Raw genomic sequence first — 24,831 nt, forward strand, 5'->3', positions numbered from 1 at the left:
TAATATGAGCTCAAAGTTGTCAAGGTGGAAATAGAGTAACCTAAAAAATCTAAGCTGACAATTTCAGGAGAACAGTTTATTCTTTGAAAGAAAAACAAAGTACCAACTCTGGAGCTTTATCTTCCTAAAGCTTTGCAAAATGAGTTACATGAAGATGAGGAAAGTTTTATCCATACAGAAGGATGACAAAACTGTAGAAGTGATCTGTTTGCTTGTGCAAAAAAGGCCATCAAAAAGTAGGGGCACTCCACTAGTAATTTTAATGCCTTTATATTAATATGGTCATAGAGACAGATTACAGTAAATTCTAAGTTTGCAAATACTAAAATAAAAAAAATTGCTGCTGACCCAAAATCACTGAAGCAATCAAGTATGGATTGGCAACATTTAAACAGAGTTTTCTCTATGGAGGATGTTTAATGCAGCATTTCTTGCTAAAATAGAATGAATTTAGTATTTAATTTGTATGCCTTTTTCCCAGAAGCAGTTTGTTTTCCTCTAGGTGTGTGCATTTGTAAGAGAGAAACAGATGGGCAGAATGAAAATGGATAGCTGGGCAGAAGGGGATATCCTCATTTTAAGGTTGTAAAAAAAATTAGTGATAATTTTTCTGAATGTTTTCAGGCACAGACACCTGTGCAATCCTTAAAAGAATTGGGTCCTCTGAAGAAAACACTGCCTTCTTCATTCTCCTGTCCTTCAGCACATCCTAGTAATTATCTGTGTTCTGCAGATGTTTTCAGTCATCAAGCTTTGTTCTCTCTTACTAGAATAACAGAGTTGGAGAACCAGAGAAAGATAACATGTACAATGAGAATGAAATTCTGACAAGAATAATACCAAGTTTAGTGTTCACTACCATACCGTACCACAAAATTTAATGTTATTTCTGCTAAGATTGTTCTGTTTTATATAGGACATTGATTTCTCTGTTAGGTGAACCAGTGATCTATGAAAGCAAAGGAAATAAAACTGTGTTTGAAAGTGAGATTTAAAAAAAAAATACAAAACGAAGCAGAAAGGAAAGTCAGTGTTCATTTCACTGAGCATCTGCTAGTCAATCATAATGTTTAGCTATAGAAGAAGCAAGTTTTCTTGGAAAGCTTGTGGAATTTTTTTACAGTTCCTGATTCTCTGAATGTATTTAGTGAAATTGTGTTGCATCTGAGATCAGAAAACCTAATCTGTGATGCATCAGGTTTTGCTTCAGAGGTATTTTAAAAGCAATCTGAGTTAGTATCTTCTTTAGTGGCCTTCCAGTTTGTAATGTAGGTGAGTATTTATTTTCAGTGTTTAGACTGAATTTCCTGAAGCTTTACGATATGATTTACTCCATTTTAATAAAAGATCAGTATTTTTACAGCCTTTCTTGAAACAGAGAAAATGTGAACTTGAGCAAAGCCCTGACTGCCCTGCAGCCTCCATTCACACTCCTCAATGCCAGAGAGACGCCGCTCGCTCCGCTGTGCGGTTTGTGAGACCACTGACAACTTCTGCTGGAGCAGTCTGGGTGTGCAGTAAGGATAATCATATCTCCAACTATGCTGATTCAAGGAAATTGAGACTCTGCTGTTGATGGGCAGAAAAAGGAAATAATAAGGCTAGCAAATCTGAATTTGTGTGTACAACAAATTATGTGGCGAATTAATTCAGAGATGAAATTTCCTTCCTTAAGACTGTTTTCTCTGGGTTAGGGATATAAGGTGGAAAATAAAATGCCTGTTAGAATTCGTAGCGTCTTACATTATTAAGCCTAATACAAACAGTGATAAATTAATACTAAGTAACTCTTTCTCACTGCTTGGGTAGGCACTCATTTTGAACGGGCTGTTCAGGCTGTCCAGGACAGTCTGTGGCATGAAGAAAACATCAACACTTCAGCACCGTATTTCAGAGTTGAAAAAACACTGCTATTACTCTAATTTTTAAAAATATAGTAAATAAATTATGAGTTAAAAGATCACCAAAAGAGGCCTATTAATTCATTTTGAGAATTCCAAAGTAGTATTTAGTATGTTGGGGTTTTTTTTAAAATATTTCTCTATAAAATATTTTTTTAAAATTTTGGAAAAATGTGCTTCAGGATTAGGGTTTATATTTTAATACTTGAAGACTTTTTTTTTTTTTTTAATACCTCTGGGACATTTAGAAGCATTTAAAAAGCTTCAGGAATAGGTCAGTGCAGTGCAGTGATGACCTCTGCACCTTCTGTTAATGGCATCTGGTAGTAGCTTGACTGAGTTAGCTTCAGCTGAGCAATAAGCTCTTTGCTGTGGGGCCAAGATCAGTTCTTGCTTCTCATTTTGAGCTTTGGGAAATCTCATTACCCCCAAACTCCTGCTTTTTTTCCCTGATTCTCAAAAATTTTGAGTCATAAGCCTACCTCTTCCTTGCTCTTCACCAAAATTTTATAATACCTTACATAAATGTGGAACTCTTGAGATTGTAAATTGTAGATTCATAACCATCCTCACTGGGGTAGGAGAAATAGGAAAAAAAAATTCTAAAAGCAGTTTGAAACAAAGGACTATCTCAGTGTGTTAATGGCAGCTCCTTGCACTGTCTTGTGAGTCTCTGCAGCTTCCTCTTTGTTACACGAATAGTAGGATGTTCTGAACCATAGGCGAGGAACTCATTCTATTATTTTCTCTGCACAGGTCAAGGAAGAGCAATAAGGGAAGTTGCATCTAATTTTTCTCACCTGGAATAAAACATGGCCAATAGAATAGCGTTTGGAAACATTTTCCTCAAAGAAAATGTCCGAGTCATTTCTAAATGAAAAATAATAAGGGTTTTTCTTACTAACTAATATTGTATTAGTTAGTAAGAAACTACAGCTTATATTGTATTGTGGGCTAAAATACAAAAGTCCTCAGCAGTCAATATTATTTTAGCCCTGATGCTACCACTTTTGCTGACATTCAGCGTCAGGAGCACCAGTCTGTTTTGCATAATCGCGGTACGCGATGATCCTTTAAACCGCGGATTACTGTAGGTTAAAAACACCTGGTCCTGTATTATCTCCTCTGTTGGCTGGGTGGCTTTGGTTAGCCTTTATTGCATAATGGTGCTAGAGATATGTAAAGGTCAATCTGAAAGTAGCAATGCTCTGCTTAGGAGTGAGCCACAGATACAAGGACACATCTCGTAATTATTTCCTATTTGTTTTCCACTAGTTTTAAGGATTCCTCAAAATGTTCATTCTGCCAGAGCACTTTTGTAAAGTACTTTGGTTGATAACATTTTAAAAGTGTTTGTGGTAATTTTACTTGTAGATCACAGTGGCAGTGATGTGTTAAATTCACTGCTTCCTTGTGGTAATTCCAGATTACTGAAAAGGAATTCCAGATTGCTGAAAAGGAATCTAGAACAGTGAAAAGTATTACAGGAATTAAAAAAGACAGGAGAAATTGGAAATTTTTGCCTGATATGGTAAATACTATCATATGGTGAACAAAAATGCATACAGCCTGAATAAAACTGAACATTTTTAGCAGTTAGTGTTCACATTTATGGCAAGACTGAAAATGTGTAAGACTCAAATCACATTGTGGTACACAGGAATTAATTTTTATAGCCTGTTTCATAGAGTTTCTGAGCACCAGTTAGATGTACATGCCAAATTCTCTCTTCTCTCAAATGATAGTTAAATCTGATCTCTCCAGGTGTCTCTTGGAATAAATAATTTTGAAACTGGGAATTCTCATGCTGTTCTCAATCCTATGCTGCTTTTCCTATAGTGTGTTTTACAGTTACGGATAATAAGTGATATTCTCTGATGAGCACTCTGTAAACTTAGGAGTATTCGCTTCCAAAGTAGACATGAAAAAAATGGAATTTATAAAAGCTAAATCTTTGTGATTTTTCAGCCTAGAGAAAAAAAGGGTTTGGTATGACATAAATGTGTCCTTTTAGTAGCAGAAGGGAGTCTACAAGAAAAATGGGTAGAGACTGCTTTCAAGGGCATGTAGTGACAGGACAAGTTGGAATGGCTTCAGACTGAAAGAGGTTTAGATTAGATATTAAAAAAAAGATTTTTATTGTGAAGTTGGTGAGGCTCTTGCGCACTTTGCCCAGAGAAGCTGTGTGGATGCCCCATCCCTGGAAGTGGGCATCCCCAGGCTGGGTGGAGCTCTGAGGAGCCTTCCTAGTGGAAGATGTCCCTGCCTATGGCACAGGCATTGGAAGTGGATGATCTTTAATGTCCCTTTCACCCCAGCCAGTCTATGATTTTATTATAACTTGGTAATACAAGAAGCAATCTCTGAAATCTAATGTAATCGATATTCTCTGTGGAAGTCTAGCAAAAACTAGGCTCTGAAATGTTTTGTGGCCAGTTAAACTACAATTTTTGCTGGTTGCCATGAACCTTTACCAGGATGAGGGTGTGTTGCATGTCAGGAGGCTGGTGTTAGGGTGATGGAAGTGGCCTGGAAGTCAGTGTTGAAGTGTTGTGCTGGTGGTGTGTCCATGACATGTCCCCTGCACCAGGCCCCATTGTGACAGAGGGACAGAGCAGAGGGATAGCTGTGGAGCCCCTGCTGCCTCTAGTCTTCTAGGAACTATGATAAGTCCATGGGTAACTGCTGTTGGTTGGTTTCTGTACCTCTCCAAATCACTTTTAGTTGACCAGATCATGTTCTTGAATAGAGTAAGAGATTATGCATTGGGTTCAGGCTTTTTTGAGTATCAATTTCAGTACTTTTACTCCTTAAGAATATCTCTCTTTGACTATTTAACATTTAAGATTTATCATAGTTTGCTTAAAATCTGGTATATATGGCTGCCCCCTGGAAATCTTCCATCAGGATAGGTATTCTATGTAATGGGTGCATTCATTTACTCAGCATTTCCATCGCAGATACTAGAGTTATGAGTCCATCTTTCTACCACATTGTATCAAGCATGGTTAGTGTTCTAATAGTGTTAGAGGGGAGCCTTTACCAGAGCAAAGATGGTGAAATGCAGGATCTCTTTCTATTACTATGCAAATTGAAGCTATTTTTTCTAACATTTTTTAGCTGGCTCTGAAAGAATATAGACTGTGAGGTTGTAAAAATGCATGAAAGTTCAACTAAGTGGATGAAGGTTTTTACGTTATCTAATTATTGTTTCTATTTTTTGCTTCAGTGGTTTCTTCCTTGTCCTGTAATTTTATTCCAGCGCTGTTATGGTATCAGTACATTTGAAAAGAGATACTGACATTTAATATATCTATTAAGTATTTGGCTTTCCATTTGGACAGAAATTTTAGGAAAACTGTTGCACTGATAAAGCAATTCTTGTTGGCACAGGAGATTGTTTTCATCTGTTTAAAAGCTCAAAGAGGTTTTGACAGGAGTCTGAATAAGTCTGCTCAGTGCCACACGTGCCCACCTTTCAGTGTGTGATATACCATGGGCTGACAGGCCATAGTGCTGCCTTTGTTCTACATGCATGTTTTTGAGAAGGAAGGCCCATAATGAAGTGTGTTAATTACAGTGTCTTTACTGACTTTGAATATGCTGAATGAGATAAAGCAACAATAATTTATTTAGTAATAACAAAATCTGGTGTTGAAGTTGGTGGCATGATGGAGGCCATTTTGTAATATTTTTCCACTTTACATCAACCATTCTCTTTCTTCTCTTTTCCTAGGTTTTACTGGGACTTAATCATGCTCATAATGATGGTTGGAAACCTTGTCATTATACCAGTCGGAATCACATTCTTCACAGAGCAAACAACGACACCATGGATTATTTTCAATGTGGCATCAGACACTGTTTTTCTATTGGACTTGATAATGAATTTTAGAACTGGGACTGTAAATGAAGACAGCTCTGAAATAATACTGGACCCTAAAATCATTAAGATGAATTACTTAAAAAGCTGGTTTGTGGTTGACTTCATCTCATCAATACCAGTGGATTATATCTTTCTCATTGTAGAAAAAGGAATGGATTCAGAGGTTTACAAGACAGCAAGAGCGCTTCGTATTGTGAGATTTACAAAAATCCTCAGCCTGTTACGTTTATTGCGCCTTTCCAGACTGATTAGATACATACACCAGTGGGAAGAGGTAAGATTTACATGGCTATAATATCATTCACTGAGATCTTATTGCTACCCAACACTAGTCAGTCTCTGTGAAGAGCTGCACCAGAGCAGTAATGTAACACAGCTTTTCCTCGCTACCCAGTGTAATTACAAACACATGCTGGTGGCAAGGCCTTTTTGGACAAAACCAGCACAGAGTAACCATCTTCTCTCTGCTAATGGCAGAGACCAGAATTTGTTTAGCGTTGGTACAATTCGCATGGATGGACTCCTAATGATGTTACAAAATATCCAAACTATCAGAATTAAGACACTAGAAAAGAATAGTAGAAATTTTGATGAGCACCTAAACCCTGCACTAGAGTTTGATGACTAGCACTTAAATTTATTAATACTCTTGTAGTCACGGAGAACTTAAACTTGTTTTTATTTTTCTATTTTAGAAGAAATTGAAACCCTCTACCATTGAGTAGATTTCCCCAGAATGCTCATTGTTTGAAGGCTGTCTGTAGGCTGAACATCATCAATACTGACCTTCTTTACAAAAAATGGGCAGTTAAATTTTGAGTCACTACCTTCTAAACTGTCAACTCCGTTGTTTCCAGGCATCATGTTATGCTGTCTATCAATTTGGCATAGTGACTTTTCCAGGAAATTGTGGCATTCCCACTTTGGCATACTCATAGCTAGGAAATGTTCAATGCATTGGCACACACCACCATTTTGTTTCTTGCCTGTCCTCATTTCTGTAATTCTGAATATCATCATGTGCTTTAAACAGAAGTGCTAACACCATAGGAAAAATAACTGCTGTTTTCTAAACCTTTATTGCAGTAAGCATATGGAGAATTATTTTGCAGAGCGTTATCATCAAAGTAGTATTAAAATTGATTTTCATAAATTTATCTACCTATTTGATAAATATTTATTTAATAAATGAGTATTGAAGGATCATTAGGTACTATTTTTGATGCTTTTTTTGCTGGTTATCTCTAGTATAATATGCACTTTATGGTTTAAGAGGAACTTTAAAGCAGAGCCATTTCAAATAAAGTCAGATTATAATTTAAAATGGCATGATGCTGGATGATGCTAAATATCAAAAGTCTAAAAAATTTATAGGAGTCTCTTAAAAAGCCCCTGAAATAGGTCATTATTTTTTATTACTCTGTTTGGTAAAGCTACTTATTTTTGCCTCTTTGCAAAGCACTGAAAAGATGTTTTTGCACAGAAATAGAGCACTGTAGTTTGTGTACTCAATTCAACTAAGGCAAATGATTAAGCATATTTTGCAATTCTACCATAAAGCTGTGCTTTTGTCTCCTCTCTGCTTCACAGAGAGACAACCTTCTGAAATGACTTCAATGACATTATTTTCTGGCAGCTTGAGTTAGTTGCTTGCCACTGTAAAGGCCTGCTAGGCAGAGAAATAAATTCCTTTCCCCCCCCTTTCTGTCAGTTGTCAATCAGAAATCAGGTAATCTAAATAAAAATTGTTGAAATGGCCACTAAGTGGGACTAAAAGTGACCAGAGTACATGGTCCAAATCAGAAGTAGCTGCTGTTTTGTCCGTTTAGCTAATGGCTGCTTGATTGCAACTTCACCTTTAATTCCACTAGTAAAATTTGTGATATAGGTTTACAGGAAGGTAAAAGAGGATCTAAAAGTAGAGGGTTTTTTTTCTTTTTTGGTGGTTATTTTGAGCCTGTAATAAAGTAGCAAAAAGTTCATCGGCTGATTTTGAAAAAAAATTATCACATGCAAGAACAGAGAGAGAAATGTATAGCCTGAATCAGGCTGTGATAAATCCCAAAATGAAATGTGAGAAAGGCCACAAAAAAAAAAAAGGTAGGTTTTTTTTGTTTTGCTTCTTTGTTTTTTATTTTTATTTAGCATTTTACAGGGAGCAGAAATGCAGAACATCATGGATTTTCATATATGGCTTCCTGGAAAATGTGTTTTACAATATCTTCATGTTTTAACACAAGCAGACAAAACAACATTTGCTGAATTACTGGGAAACAATAACTGGATTATCCCATGGGGTAGTCAGTGAGACTGCTGCTGGTTTTAATGTTCTCTGGATGTGTGTGTTTGCACATGGACAACAAGGAGCAACTGGTAACTAATTTTTGTGGCACAAAACTGGAGCCTGTTTGGGTGTCGTTAAAAGGATTTAATAGTTCTTGCATATCAACTAACACACTGGTTTTAAATGTGGTGCAGATAAATCTGAAATATATGTATTTGGTTCCAGAATAATAAGTATTATGTCAAAAATATTGTGAGGACAGCCAGCAAACTCAATCTTCATAACGTGCCAAGAGAATACTCAGATAACTGTTATTCATGGATAACTGACGTATGAACAACCCAAGCTGTTTGATAAGGCAGTTATCCCTGTATTTCTATATCCTCAAATAGAAAAGGCAGGCTGACATTGTTTGAACTCTTCTTCACATATCTGAAGAGCTTTTCTTCATATCACATATCTGGAATTCAGGTGGTTGGTATCCTGAACCTTAAGATAAGCAAAATTTAAAAGATGCTTCCATGACACTGGTGAAACATGGTTCCTTTTCTTTATGTATTTCCACATTGTTTAAGTCAATTAAGATCAAGCTGCCAGCAGCCACCTAAAGTAATATTGATGTAAATAATGTATGCATTGCAGAATCTTTCTCCTCATTAAGTGTTATGGAACAGCTATAGCCTGTGGTGGAATATATATGAAACCTGATTGATGTATTCATATCAGTCTGATGTTAATTACTTACCCAAATGAATGGCTCAGTGGAAATGGGAAGAAACACTGCAAGAAAGGGACAGGAGATGTGTGGGCAGGAAATAATTTACTGAATATGCAAATTCACCCTTCCCTGAAACTGCTTTTTAGCTACAATTCTAATATTACAGTCCTTTAGACTCAGATATTGACAATAGATAAGATATTTACTTAAAATAAATTATATGCAAGAAAAAAATCTATATTTAAATTGGTGATTACAGAAATTGTAATTTTGCAGTAATTTCTGACAGGGGGTTTGTTTTGGATTTTTTTTTTAAATTCACATTCCCAAAAGTACTGAACAGGAGGTCCTGGACCTAACTCTTTTTCCTTCAAGTTTTATGAGACTACTTAAACTTCTGGCTTTTTAATGGTTTTTTACATAGGCTTACATGGAACTAGTAGATTATTCTTAGTTAAATATGCTCATAGGTCAGTGAGCAATTAAAATAAAATGTACAAACAATTAAAATAGATACATTGTTCCATGCAAAATGATACTTTGCTTTACATTTGCCTGTGATACTAGTTTACTGGTTCTTTTAAAATAACAATATTTTCCAAGAGCTGCATAAAACCCAGATTTCAACAATTTGCTTAGAGCTATCTAAACACAGACAAGACTTATTAAATCTACAAGTAAGTAGAAGTTCTTCCAAAAATGTGCCCTAAGTCTTTTTTGTTCTGGGATGTCTGATTAGGTAGAACTAGAACCATTTTAAAAGAGAATCAATGCTTATGGCAAGTTATATAATAAAGGTTATATTCTGCAAAAAATCACGTGGCAAAATGTGCAAAAATTGTGAATTGCAGCCATGTCTATTTTTTGGTTTAATTTTTACTGAAATCTGGTTGTAAATTTGCCAGACCTTTTTGTGTTTCATGAACCTACCAAAGTATCAGTGTGAACTCTAGTTGTTGATAAAGCTCTAGTGTTTAATGAAACGCACTCCTGGGCACATCACAGCAACATACCATCTTCCGAATTTGCTGTTTTATTTCTGATAATCACAATAAGGCAGGTTCAGAACAGCTCATAAATAAAAGCTTGCTGGAATGCTAAGACTTACTGAAGTGATCAAAAATTAAGAGTGTTGAGAGCTTTGCCAAATCAGGCCCTGCATGAAAGATTTCATCAGTTGCTCCCATGCTTCCAGCCCTGATGATCAGAGACCACCACTAGGTGTCCTCTCCTTGTTGTTCTGTTTGTTGCCAACATACATTATGTGTCTCCGTGGTGAACCATTATTATTTCCTAAATAAAATTGTTGTAAAAGAAGACTTACCCAGACAACAGAAGAAAACTCCTACTTCAGTAGCCTGCTGTTTCTATGGTAGGTACACAGATGACTTTTTTCCCCTACAAGAAAATCAATCAACTTTTTCTTTCATCTCAAGCCAGATGAGAATTTAAGGCTTATTTTTCTGCAATTGATCACTGACTTTTTGTGTGGTAAGGGATGAGTTAGGTGGGTACTTGGTAGTGTTGATTGAAAGCAGTTATCTTTTCTGACTGGATTATTAATTTATTTTTATTTTATTTTAACAGGACTCTGTCTACAAGGCATGGGGTTTTCCTATCAATGATGATGTTTTATAGTTTAACTTTTTTTAATTAATAGCTTTGTGGAAATGGAAGGTGACATAAATTGCTTTGTCTTTATTCTATTTTACCTCCTGTTGTCCAAGGAGGTATTTTAAAGTACATTTTCTAGGCCCTACATAGTTGTATCAATGAGTTAGTAACTGCAAATAAGCACACCAGTACAGGTTGAGTGGCAATTTTGAAGTAGATTAGCTGAAAGTAGGACATTTTTTTCCTGCCTTTTGAGGTACATGAACCAAATACATGGCTCATGGTTGTCTGTCTCTTAAGGAGTGAGGGGAGGATATTTGTTAAGTAACTTGAGGGGAAAGAGAACAAAGGAAAGTCCACCTTCTTTTACTGGCACTAAGTCTGTGAATTCTGCAACAAAGTTTCTGTATTGATGTCTTCTGCCTTCCTATCATCAAGCAGATGAAAGTAGGAGGTAGGAAAAAATCCCCAGTTTTTTTTCCTCTTTTTTTTTTTTTTCATTTTGGTATGTTATGCATGGAAAAAGCCTCATGTATAGATTAGTGAATTGGTGTCCTCCCACATGAAGTGCATGACTGGGGCCACATCCAGGTTTGTTTGAGGGTTCCTCTTTGCTCTGCAGTCTTCCCTGTGAGATCATGATGACCAGCTGTGGTCAGTAAGTCCTTGACATGTGTTGACCCGCACCATCTGTATTTAATCTACAGGGGTAAAAAACCCAAAGACGCTGTTTGGTTGCCTTTTGAATTGAAAATTCTAGGAGTGCTCCTTGCTCAGCATTGCTGTAGACGAGCTCTCCAGCTTTGTCAGAGCAGAGGGCTGCTCAGCCCTGTTCCACTGAGGAAATGTGTTGTGCTAGCTGTCAGTTCGTTCCTGGGTGAGACTTGCAGTGCTGGTATTCCTCCCTAATTCCACTGGGATGTTGGCTCATGGATGTTCTGTCTCTATGACAGCAGGGTCTTTTATCTGCACAGAGGCAGAATCTGGATTACTAGCCCATTTTTTTCCACTTAAAATTAGAGTGTGAAGGCATTTTCTTTGAGACAGTTGAGGCTATGTCTTGATAATGTAGTTCTGGTTTGCTAAATAGAATTTGCATGTGTGGATAGAACTGAAGGTAAGTTACATAAATAAGGAGGTAAGATACCTAAATTTTAACATAAAGTGTTATACAATGTAAGTGAATGTGTGAATAAAAAATTTTTCATCACTCTCATGAATATATGTGAGCCAGAGTGCTTTAATTTTTTCTTCTTTGAATGTAACTTAAAAGGCTATTGTCTGTGTTTTGCTGAACAGAGCATGTAATACAATCTTTACAGAAGAGGTAGTTTTAAAAATGGGAAATTATGATGGATCTCATTTCATGAAAACCTTTTTGGTTACATGAAATTATGTATATTTTAACATTAGCTGGATAAATTGTGTTCAGTTGTCTAATATTTTGTAAGGAAAAATTTCAAGTTAAATTATTTGTTTGAGAAGTGTATGTACTACTGCAGATAAAGCATACATCCATAAACATCTCTGACAAAAACTCAAGGGTATTTTTTTTCCACTCTTTTGACTTCTGTGCAACTGTAGGGAAATACAAATAATGGATAGATACAATTAAAAGGCATTATTATCCATGGTGTCCTAATAATAGAATACTAGCTGTTGAAAAAGAACAGCACATTTGTAGAAAAGGCAATTACTGAAATGCAAGCAAGACACTGAGAATGCTGGTTTTTAATTTCATACTTTATAGTCTAGGCATAATCACTTTCATAGAAAGAATAATCCATTCCCCTAGAGAGTAAATAGGAAGTGTAATGAGTGTAAAGTTTCTTGCTTCATCGTTCTACCCCCTTTTTAAGACTGTGCAAACTGAGCTGCCTTTCTTTTGTGCCTACGCCAGGAGAGTAATTGTGTGGTGGTGATGCTTTCCCTGGGAGATAAACCAGAGAAATGTAGAACATAGCCCGAGATAAATTTCCCTGAACTGGATGATAATGTTTTCTTCTTTATGTAAGTGTTTGCCTGGCTTCTATGGTGATGTTCTTGGGCGACTTGGCTGTAGACTCAAGAAGGTGGGTTCACCCTTGCAGTAACATTTATAGATAATGCCAGTCAATCAGTTTTGAAAATTATCAGAGCAGTGTCAGCATGTCTTTGACACTTAAGTATAACACAGGTTTTTAGCAGACTATTTTTTCAAGTCTAACTTATGGTTCACTATTTTTAAGCCATTCTGGCAATAATGCTTTTTTTTTTGCACATGCTAGAGCTTGTCCTTGTTAGAGCTTGCACTTGCTAGAGCTTGCACACACTATCTGTGGCTGCAGATTTATTAAAAAAAGCCTTGTTCTTCCATCTTAAGCTTTTAGCCAAAGCAGAAAGCCTACTTAGCTTTACAGGGTAATGGCCTGCTGGATGGACCCCATTTCAGGCAAGGGGGAAGGTCAGGAATGTTCAATCCTCTTGCAAGACAGAGCTGCTGGCTGCTGCCCCACGGTGTCCTGCTCCCTTCCTGGAGCTGAAGAGCTGTCAGAGGGGGTGATGACAGCCAAAGAGCTTTTTGGGCAGCGCATGGTCTGGATCATGGTTCACCATTTGGACACTGCGATACTGCAGGGTTCTTCCCACACTGAGGGCATGGATTACAAGCTCCCTTGATTTCTGCAGTGGTGGGACAGAAAGGGACACGTGAATGGGATTTTTCAGTTCTTTTCAAATTAATTTTTAAATAGTCAAAAACGATACAAATTTCACAAGAATGACAATTGTAGTTTTGTTCCTTGCAGGCTAAACACAATTCATTCAGGTATCTGTGCATTTTCAATTTGTAGTAATAATAACCAGTAGAGAATTGCTGTTTAACTTAAATTATTTAGCAACAGTAATTGAACTAGAAGATATTCCCACCTTGTCACTAGTGCCATGTAGAATCCTTTCCTTCTTTGTTTTTTTTTCATAACACCTATAGAGCTTTGTGAGTAAAGAAGTCAGTTATTCTCTTTATGCAGCTGCTAGAGAAGAAATAGTTAGGGATATTTTATGCTGCCTTAAAAATAATTTGTTTTAAAATTAATTTTTGAAACACACATTTGAAGGCAGATTGCTAGTCCACATGGTAAAATATGGCCATCTAACAGCTGAAATGGGAGACATATAACCCACTGTAATAATTCTTATACAGTATACATTGATATGTCTATTAAAGAAAGCCAGAAGATGTCCTTACAGTGCATCATTACTGTTTAAAAGCTGAAAAATAAGTTATACAGTAAAAAATTAATTAGAAAAGTATATGCAGAGAAAGTGGATATGAAAAAATTTAACTTTTTACTAACATTTGCCTGCAAAGGGGTATTTTAATTTTTAAATTAAGTTATCATTTATTAAAGGGTGAAAAGGTAATTCATTAGATTTCAATTTAATATAGTTCTATGTATATATTCTATTTAATATATTCTATGTTGAGAAGAAAATTGCCAGTTGAAGTGAACAGCTTTTAAAAAAAATTCACAAACCCACCACCTAATTCTCTTGGTTCTCTTATGTGCAGAACATAGTGCAGGTTAAATTTTATGGGATTTTGTAGGAGAAGTCTGGTTATCTCAGAAAGGTCTGAAAGATAGAAAATGGAGATATCTGCAGAGCTTGTGTTGGGCTGTGTTGGTCAGACCATCCATACACTGTTGTTTTTATTTATTTATTCTCCCAGTGAGTCGAGCTCATGTGGGCATTCTATTGAACAAATCAGGACTGAAATGATACAGGATTTACTGCACGTCAGTAGGTGGAGGATGGTGTTGTGATTTTGTTCAAATTTGACAACTGTCTAATACAGTAAAATACCTGTGACATTTCTCTTTTAAGTAGGTTTCTCTTGTCATGGCTCCCATTGAGGACAATGGAATGTACTTAAAGAGTTAATCTGTTTTGAAAGGGTAAAATGGCCTGAATTTACCATTTAGAGAGTAAGATGCAAATGCATAATCCTATTTAGAGAGGTTGAGGAGCTGGGGTGGCAGTGTAGAGCCATTTGATTGTACCATTTGCACATTATATTAAGTTATTTCCAACCTCAATCTCATGGAGTTTATTCCAAATAACAAGTATTATCCTACATGTTTATGATTGAAATGTAGTTGTGACCTGGAAAAAAAGGGAGATCACCTAATTCAGAGATTGTTAGAGGTCCTTGCTTCCAAGTAGAAATGAAGGCTGTGGTTGAACTGTTAATGTCTCCTCACTGCACTGCACTGGAAAGATGCTCTATTTCTCACCATTTTCTCCTTTCTTAACCCAGGCAGGTCTTTTGCTGTGATCTTTCCATGTGTTTAAGTTCATAGCATTTTGTTTGTTACTTTTTTATCTTCTTAAAAGCACGTATTTTTTCCCCAACCTCTATTTCAGAACCAATGGGCTTAACTATACATCTGCTTAACTTAGTACAATATCTTTTAGCTGCCCTTCCTTTCTTCCCAGGGAATGTTCCAACTTGTTATTGACCTGGCAGAAACTGCTGCCATGTGGTGTATTTGGTGTAATTTCTGTCTTGGGATTTGTGACAAAATGGTATGCAATACCTGCAATCCTGCTTTGAATCCAAGTGGATGGTCCCAGATGAGCAGCTGTGGGAGTAGAGCCCTGTATATGCATGAGAGGAACCCATCTTTAAAAAAAAATGAAAGTTTCTGAGGGCTAATTATGGTATAACTGCTGTAATCTTTGCCAGAACTATGGATCTTGTTCAATTGAACTGCCTATAGAACAGAGAAAGATGTGACTATCAACCCTTCCCCACCCAAAAAAAAAAAAAAAAACCAACAAAACAACCAAAAACCTACCAAACCCCCCACACCAAACAAAAATAAAACAGAGAAAACCCCAAGAAACAACACAAATCCAGAACATGAGAGAACAATGGTAGTTCAGACGAATGTGTATGTACATATTTCTGTGAATATGTCTTCAAGGGGGGGGGTTCCTAACCTTCACTGTGCTTTTCCATAGGAGCACTTCACTCTGTACCTCTGAAAAGAAAATGAATCTGTCTACAATTTTTATCTCTCTGGATCAATTCTCCATGCATCATGTACTCAGTTCACCTTAAGTGACTGCCAGTATTCAAAGATTCATGACAAACAGGCAGTCCTTTCTCCCAACTAAAAACTGTAAGTTTCACTGTTGGGTTGATACATCTGTTCATACTGTAAAGATAGTGGCATACAAAATGTATGGCCAAAACTTGAACCTGGAAAGCAAATATTGCTGTGCATAATTTAAAATTAATGTCTTTTCAAGAGTACCTTCCTGTGGGATTTCCAAAGGACATTATTGAAAACCATATAGTAGTTCTCATCGGAGTGATCGATTTTTCCCTAACCAAAGACATGAATTATGTCTTCATCTGCCTCAAAAATAGCTAGGCATCCCACATGAGAATTGTTTCCCAGCTGGGGAAATATAATGTCAGCTATGTTTTAAAAAGGAAATGGAAAAAAAAGAGCATCTGAAATTAAGTTTCAACAGCCAAGAGGTAACTTCTAGAACTCTGCCTTGTTTTGGTTACCTGCCTTCAGAACTTTGCCTTGTTTTGAATAAAACTTCTAGCAGAAGTTTTAAAATACCCAAACAAGTAACTTAATTTTTTCTTGCAAAGACTTCCAGATTAATTAAGCAAAACACTGTTTTATCTCCAGCATCAGTCATTTGAACACTTTTTTCCCTATCACTTAGTCATATTGCCCAGGGCAAAGTCAACCTTTATTACAAAGGAGTTTTTTTCCTAACAAAATTGACCTATGTGTCAATTTTGTTAATTTAATACACAGATCAGCCCACTTTGGATATCTCTTTATGTTTCTGATGACAGTTGCGTATCACAAATATGTATATTTATTGGTCTTTTAAAATAATTTGTAAAAATCAGTCTTTTTTGGGGCATTTTTGTGGGTGTAGTAACATCAAGGCACAAGAAATGAGGGGTATTAGAGGTTTGTATGATTAGAATAAATATCAACAGTGTAACCTTTTTCATCAAAGTAAATAACTGAAGAGGTATCTTATTTATCTTATTTTAAAAATAATAACAAAAGAAATTCCAGTACAACTTTATGTGCTTTCTTCCCTTTTCATTTTACTTTCCCATTGTTGCTCTTATGAGAGATGTCTAAGAATATCTTTACACTTTGTGCAAAGTGAACATGGCTCTAAAAAAAACCAGCTGAAGACCTAAAGTCTACGGCTATTTAATTACAATTAAAATTGTATTTTTAAAATTATACATGTCTTTATTAACCTAGCTAGAGCTAAGAATTTAAAATTGTTGTAACATTATAAGAGGACATTATTTATTATAGACACAATATTTTTGGTTTCTTTCTCATAGATTTGAACAGACAGTGAAAGAAAAATGGTCAGTTCAATATTTAGTTTGTGAATTCAGCACTGAAATATGAAAGGAAGCATATATGGTTAAAGTTTTGATTTCATTGTGAATTATTTGAGTACCGAACTCTGTTTCTCTCCTTATTTAAAAAGGTCCACATGAGTCATGATCATGGTCCCATGGATTCCTTTCCTCTTCCTTTAAACAATTGGGTGTTTTGTTTTTGTTTTCTTTGTTGTTGTTTTTTTCCTGATGTCATAAATATCATAATGGTGTCTAGAAGTAGTGATTATCCTCTCATTTAGAATTAGAAAATTTAGCCAGTGGTGGATTTTCATCTGAGTAGTGCAAAAAAAATCCCCACCAATTGAAAAACAGTAAATTTTTGTTGAGTCATAACAGAGGTATGGCTTGAGATATTTAATTGCAGGTTTATTATACATACTTAAGGAGTCTTCCTTTACTTCATCTTTTTTGATCTTTTGACCTAAGGTTCTTGAAGCAGCAATGCCCTTCTAGCTTTGTGCTCCAGTGCTAAATATACTTCAGAATGTTAATACTGCATTAACCCTTATGCTTGTTACACCTTGGGAAGATGAGAGGACAGGGAAAAGAGAAAAATCTGGTAAGAGAGGGCAAACCATCTTATGCCCATTTTTCCTTTATAACTGTTCCTTCTTATGACCAGCTGCTGTCTAGAAAACCAGTATGAAAATGCTCATCTTTCATACCTTCCGTGACTATCATCTTTTATTTTAAGCTATGTGAAAATTTGCAAGTGATATGACTGATGGTGTCACAGACCTGATCTAATTTCTTCCGCTACTCTGATACCCACTTTGTCACTGAACACTCCATTTGTTTCTCTCCTGACTGTGTTCTTGTCATTGAAAGTACTCAGCAGAATCAATGTGGCGAGAAAGAAACAAGACTGGTGGCACCTCACCAGTGAAGAAAATACCTCTCTGAATGTCTAAGAGAGAAAGTATGTTTAGTGTAATTTCTACTCAGTCTTTTGAATAGTGCTTTTATTTATTTTTTGTAAATATTTTTGTTTTACTATATTTTTATATTTGTTATTATGGAAACAATGGCAGATATTTACAGAAATCTTATTTGTGTCTGGGCAGTTTGGTCAGTTTAGTACAGTAAAGGAATTTTGACTGGAAATCACAATGTCTGATATTTTCTGCTATGAGTTTTTGATGGCTTTGTAGTCTTCACCTAGCATTTGTTTTGTTTTCAGTTTGTTGTTTTGGTTTGGTTTGGGTTTTTTGTGGTTGGTTTTCTTTTTTTCCATTTCCTTAACAGCCGCCATCTTTTAATCTGTGTTTATGTTTTGGGATTCCAGTTTTGACAGGCATCTCCAGGTTTCTGGTAATGTTATTATCATGTAATAATTAAATAATTAGTAATAATTAGTAAAAATGAATATTCTCGCTGCTTATGAAGCCTGGTCAATTGCCTTGTTCTAGTTTGAGAATTCATGAGTCTTTAGTTGTCTGGACTCCTCAGGGCAGTTGGGGACATTTATAGAAGCAGTTTCCAGCTACCTAGAGGACATCAGTAGGGTCAGAATCACACAGACCTTACTCAGGCAGGAGTAAGCAGCAGCTGAAGTGGGCTGCTATGATCACTACACTTGGGACAGAAGCGTGGCAAGGACAGCATTTGCACCATTCCCCCTCTCCATTTGCATGTATTTAACATTTAGCATGTGGAGTATTCAGTAGATTAGCAGAGCAGGGAGGTGCAATTTTGGGGCCTGACATTTCTCTTTTCACTGAATATTTCAAAATATGATTTAGGAATGCTGATATATAAACCTGTTAAATATTTTCCAGCATTTTCACATTTCATGTGATCTTTTACACAGATTAAGTTTATCCAAGTGTGTTTTTAAACTGAGCTACAGATGTACTTGAGTGTCCTCCAGCTGAAAAATATGCCCTCAGACATTTGTCCCACAATATCTTTTCAGTCCCACACTTCTTTTATGTTGCTGTCTTGGTAAGACACAGAGCCTGTGCTCTTTGCTCACAGGCAGTGGCTCTGGAGCGTTAGAGCCTGCTGCTGGATTAGTAGCTCTGTGTCCCTCAAGTCTAACTGAAGATGGAAAACATGAGAGGTTTTAGTGACAGTTTTTACTTAGGCTAGTATAAATAAGCATACCAAGAAGACACATGCTCCAGGTTTTCTCTTACACTTGGAAATGAGAGAAAACTGGTTTTCTGACCTAGACTTGTATTTGCTGAGTCAAATGAGGGGTTTTGCAAGCCGTTCAAGATGAAAACTACAGAATGTAGAATTTTTCCACTCGTGAAGTTTATTCCTTGTTACAAATTTTCCCCCATAGTAGCAGTGCTTTAATTTTTGAAAGGAAACAAACCCAAGGAAGTCCCCTGTATCATCTACAAATGTCTTGAAGAAGGTAATCCCTTCCTTCCTCGGTCTGGAGGGCTTCAGGCAGGGTTGGCATGGGATGATGTTGGCACTGGCACACTGCCCTACCTGACCTGATTTGATTCCTTGTGCCAGACTAAGCACCTAATGGAGCGGGTGGGAGCACTCATACTGATGGAGAGGCAGCAAGGCTGCGTGTGGGTTGTGCGGAATGACTGTTCCATGACATGGAGAAAGGGCAGCCCTGACATTTGCCATTGCCTAGCTGTCAGCAGATACGCATTCCCTGTTCCGTCTCTTAGCAGCACAGTCTGAAGTGTCCATCTCTTTCCAAAGACTGGGCAGACAGCACAAACAAACACCCATTAATCACTGGAAAGCAAACACTTCAAAATCAGGACTCTCTTAGGCTTGGCTAGTAGAGCTACTCTCAAACTCCTGGACAGTGATAGCATTGAATTTACTTGTCTACAGTAGAAATAAGTTGTCTAACCTGGAGAGAGTGGAAAGGTGGAGCTCCTTTAGTTGTGCCTTTTAATATTTTGAATTCAGTGATCCCATCTCTGAGTTCAGCTCAGCCAAATTCAGTGAGGTAGCACCAGTGAAAATGTGAGAATTTTCTATTTTACTGGCTAGAGCTCTGGAGTCTCCTTAAGACTTGGTTTGGTAACCCATTTCATTCACTTGCAAATGGAAAATTGATAGGTCTGCTGAAATGATCTTTTAAATGTGGAACGGAAGAATAGATCTGACCTTTTAAAATTTTTATTTTAAAGTTGCTGTTCATTTTAAGTGTAGAAACATGTTCCATGATTGTGCCGGAGCTTTGCAGGAATACTGGTATAATTCAGTTACCTAAAATGGTATTCTCAGACTATTTCTAGAGTAGTAGGGAAAGACTGATTCTAATTCTTCACAATGTTTCCCATTGCAGATCAAGTATTTATACATGAAAAACAGTAATGTATTCTGTGTTATGCTTTTTGGAAGAATTCCCGTAGATTTGTTGAATACTGGGAGAAGTGTTCAGCTCACAAGTGTTGATGAAAACCACTATGTAGGCAGAACAAATCAATTACAGTAACACTTAAATGGATAGAGGTATTTCAGAGGCATCAGATGCTTTGACCCATTACTAGAATCTCAATCTACTTACTATGACTGTTTTAGAAAAAAAATATTCAAATGGAAAAGGGGTATTTTAATGAATTTTTTGTCCTTAACTGCTCATTGTGAAGTTTTCCTACAATGCAGAAAAAGGCCATGTTTCTGTAGCAGCTTGGTGACTTAATCTACTTACTGATTGAAAGTGTGGTGAGATAAACTATTGGTAGCTGAAAAGATGATGAAAGGTGGTCTAACATTGACACAGATCTGCTGCACTTATATCTAATCAGTGTAAGAAGAAACAGTGAGCCAAAATGGCTCACGAAAATGGAGCCAGGCATTAAAAAGGCTAGAGCAAAAAAAAAAAAATCTGCATACCTTCAGAAAAATGCCTGACATGACATATCTTTTATTTTATACTATTCTTCAAAATGTGTTTCTACCCTGAGTTATACCTTTGTAATTCCTAGTACTGTCTTTGCTGGCATGTAAATATATTGTACTCTAACTTTTTGTCGAGCTAAGTGCACCAGCATCAGTAAAGACTGCTATTCTACCTGTTGTAAGGTAATGTTTCTTTAAAATTTTAGAATTTCTTCAACTGAAATTCAGTTCCAAAGCCAGCGTTGTGATTTTGCACATCTCCTGTCACATGGAGTGTTTTTGCCTGTTCCATGAACCATCAAAAATTTTTAAGGATTTTTTCCCCAAACTAACATCTATTAAGAGTTCTTTGCCACATTTTCCCCTCATTCCTTGAAGGGGTAGAGTATGAAATATGTGGAATCCCAAATCTGAGATTTCTCAAATTAGTAGACAGCTGAAGATTCCTCTTTTGCTTGTTTGCTATGGTGTCCTTGGTATATAAAAATGCAATGTAAGGTACAAGGTTATATTGTCCTGTCTCAGCTAATTTCTAGACAGTCAGCCCTTTTTAAATTGGGAACCAGTTGGAGTTTGGCATTCTCAGGGTAATACAGATTGGTTTATAACCTTGACGTAGTTGACAGCAATTCAGAATGATATTAAATATATACCAGCGCTTACATTTAATTGTTGTCAGTGATTTCCCTGATGCTGTAGCACCAGTCTTAACAAAGTGTTACAAATTCACTTTGTTCTATGCCTTTTTAGGTGTGCTATTGATAAGAGGTTGTGAGACTCAGCAGTGGCCAAAAAGGATCACTAAAATGTTCTTTCTCTTTGTAGTGCAGATTCACTGTCACAGATTCTGATCCACCAGTATTCACATATCTTTATCCTTTTATCCTGTTTATTTCTGTAAGATCAATGGGGTTACAGAAACCTCTGTACCTACCGGGGTGCAGGTTTTTCAAGAACTTGAATAGACTCTTAGAGACAAGCCCTTCTTGATGCTCCGCTGCCCTTGCTCCCTTGTGCCCACATCAAGCCTAGTGTTAAATGTACCCCACATTTATATTGCTTTGAGACTGATGCAGTTCTTAGGCAAGTAGATTTGTCCCCTGTTGCCTTTGCATGCAGCTGTTAGGGAGCTGCTGTGTACCTCAGATTGTCTTTCTATTTTGTTTCTGTAAGCACTGTCTAATGCCAGCCAAGTCAATATTGTTTCATAGGTCTTAGTTCTGAAGCTCCTTAAAACTGATTTGTCTGATTTTGTATTTTTTTTTCTGTCAGAGTAGGTGGGATGTAGCATGAATTCTTTTATTCATAGATGAGATTTCTTATATTTGCTAAAGACTTTTAAAAGAAATGCAAGTTTTAATGAAGTTTTGAAAGCTTCAGTTCTGCTGGGAAGCATAGTTGCTTTCTATAGTCTTCCTCTCGAGAATTTTACAAACTTTAAGTTTCAAAGCTGAAACATGGCATACTTTGAAGATAGTTTGAAAGCTTGAATCTGAATAAATCAAACTCTAAACAGAAGACAGGCTTCAAGTGCTTTTAACAATCTGTATTTCTGGAGTGACATATTTCTCAGAGTTTTAACAAGTTAAGTTTTGTTGGTCTGAGTAATTTTTCTTTTTTCATAATTTCTCAAATTAATTGATTCTCTGTATTCAGTATACAGTTATGAGGGAATCTCATTAATAAGTGTATAGGGAGGGAGGGGATGCTGGGAAACTCACAGAGGGTCTATATATTGTAAATTTCCTTGGAGATGCTTCATGATTAGAGGTTTTCTTTTCAATTCTATGATTGATATAAAAATATCAAAAATAATGATATCAACTCAACAATAGTTACAAGGCCAGCAAGGTTCAATTCTTGAAAGAACTTACTTAAATTAGTAATATTTTTTGTCTGTTGTGAATTTTTTGTTCCATGTATGTCGCTTGCTTAGGCTTGCATGTTGTTGTGTCCACACATTTATTTTCTTTGGGAGAAGGTGGTGGTGAGGCAACCAATGAAGGGAAAATTCCACTGTTAGATGATTCAGTATGCCTTATCCATTAGTAGGGATTTTCTTTTCTTGTTCGGCTATTTTTATGCACTGTAGATAATTCCAGTAACAGCAGTAGCAATGTCTGACCTTGTGTTATAACACACCCAAGTGGCATGCCAATCTTGCCTTCATTTTGGCAGTGATAAATTAAGGCTCTGGGATAATTAGAACTGGCATTTTCTGCAAATTGTGAGTTTTTGCAGCCAATGCCAATCCATGTTGCCAAAAATAATAATAATAATTTTAAAAAAATGAATGAGTGATGCTACCATTGACAGCTCTTTAGTGTGGAAAAAATGCAGATCTGAATATTTTTCATCGATGTGAGGGGGAAAAGGGAAAGAGAGAGAGAGAGATGCCAAAAAGAATAATGTTCAGTTAATGAGATAACTCATCTTGAGCACGGAAAAATCAGATAAAGTCCCTGCCTGGATACACTGCTATACCCCGTACTGAGTGGTCCAAATTATCAGATGACTACGTACTCCCTATTTGATCTATTGAAGTGGTTCAATTTTGTTCTTAGGAAATAATTAATCTATTTCTTATCTCAGATAAGTGGTCTGTCCTCGAGGCTCCACAGGAGAAATGCCTCCATATTTGTTTTTTAATACTTTGCAGAAATGTCTTGGACCTGTTAACAGTGCACATAGAAATGTCTGTGTTTTGTTTGAAGCTGTAGAGGCTTTTGGGAATGGGGACAACTTTCTGGCTCATTCCTAAAGATGGGCAGATGGTATGTCTACATACAAATTTTTCCAAAATTTCAGTATCAAATTGAAGCTAATATGTTTATTAACTCTTCTGCCTTTTTTTTTTTTTTTTAATCTTACATACATTGAAAATTAACTTTTCTCTATTTGCCTTCCTCAGCCTTGACAGTTGTCACATTACTCTAAGGTGTTTATAACCACCAGTGACAGAATTGCTTTTAAAATGTCAGTGCTGGCAGCTCATGGAAAAGTTATTATTAGCAGTTGCTCTTTGCTGAGAAAATGGTCAATGCCAATACACTGTAATAATTCTATTTCTGTCTGTTATTACTCAACTCTGTAAAGAGCTCATGATTTTTGATATGTGTTCCATGGAATGTTTGATTATCCCACATTCCTCATCCCGTAAAAAAGGCAATGTTATTTTGTTAGCTCAAAGCTAATTTTTGTCGTTTATAAGCTCAAGGGTGAATTTGTTAGTTTGGAAAAATAGATTAGTGAAATGTATTTATGTGTCCACAGGTAAAAAAACATGTATGCAGGTTAGATTCAGAGCACAATCTAGTAACGAGGAAAGATGATATAGGAAGAAGTTATTTTAAAGTGATTGTTTCCTTAATGCAGATTTTTGATTATTTATTATTTCAGTACACTCTAAATGAAGGTTTTGGGGCTTTTTAATCCTTTAGAGAATGATGACAAAGATATCTCAGTGAAGGAAGGAACACAATTCAGGATGCAACTTAAAGAGATAGCAGCTAGGGTTGTGTGGCAATCTCTTGAGCATTTCTGTTTTGTGAATGATTTTGTGATTTTTAAATCTTTCTTTGCTTCAGTAAACAGCAAAATACAATAACGTCAAGTTTTTAAAAAGAAAGAATAAAAAAGAATAACGTTCAATTAAGACAGACTGTTTTAGTGTGACAAAATCAAAATATTTGATTTCGCCTTTATTTTTCATTTTTTATATTTTATATTTCTCATTTTATATATACAGTTGTTACAATTTTAATTTTAATTGAGAGATGGGATATTTCAATATTGTCAAATCCTTAACTTCTTCCTTGCTCTGCCTTCTCAAAAAAATGTTGGAAGAAGTGGTATTCTTTCATTTCGAAAGAAATATACTTCCCAATCTGAAATATCTTTTTTTATATGAGATATACTACTGAGTTACATAAAATCATAGCAGATTTTTGTGCAGACTAAGAGTGACGACCGTGCATTTTCTGAAATAGAATGACTCATTTTCAGGAACAGATAAAGCCATTACACTGCCTGGAACACTCTTGATGCTGTCTGGCTTTTACTTTTCAATTACAGCATACATTATTTAGCAGTTTTTCTCTTCTTAAGGTTTTCATACCTCCTCTGCTTTTTCAAGTCTAAAAAGCTATCATA

At 36.2% G+C, this 24,831-nt stretch overlaps 1 protein-coding gene across 1 annotated transcript in view; it reads left to right on the plus strand.

Annotated features, from left to right (window-relative positions):
* HCN1 (hyperpolarization activated cyclic nucleotide gated potassium channel 1) overlaps positions 1-24,831 on the plus strand; it is a 191,986-nt gene that overhangs the window by 18,199 nt on the left and 148,956 nt on the right. Inside the window, exon 2 of the mRNA XM_030237500.2 lies at positions 5,638-6,061. Coding sequence (XP_030093360.2) covers positions 5,638-6,061 — 424 coding nt within the window. The remainder of the gene's footprint in view (positions 1-5,637; positions 6,062-24,831) is intronic.

This window comes from Serinus canaria, chromosome Z (genome assembly GCF_022539315.1).
Source record: "Serinus canaria isolate serCan28SL12 chromosome Z, serCan2020, whole genome shotgun sequence".
NCBI classification, from domain to species: Eukaryota; Metazoa; Chordata; class Aves; order Passeriformes; family Fringillidae; genus Serinus; species Serinus canaria.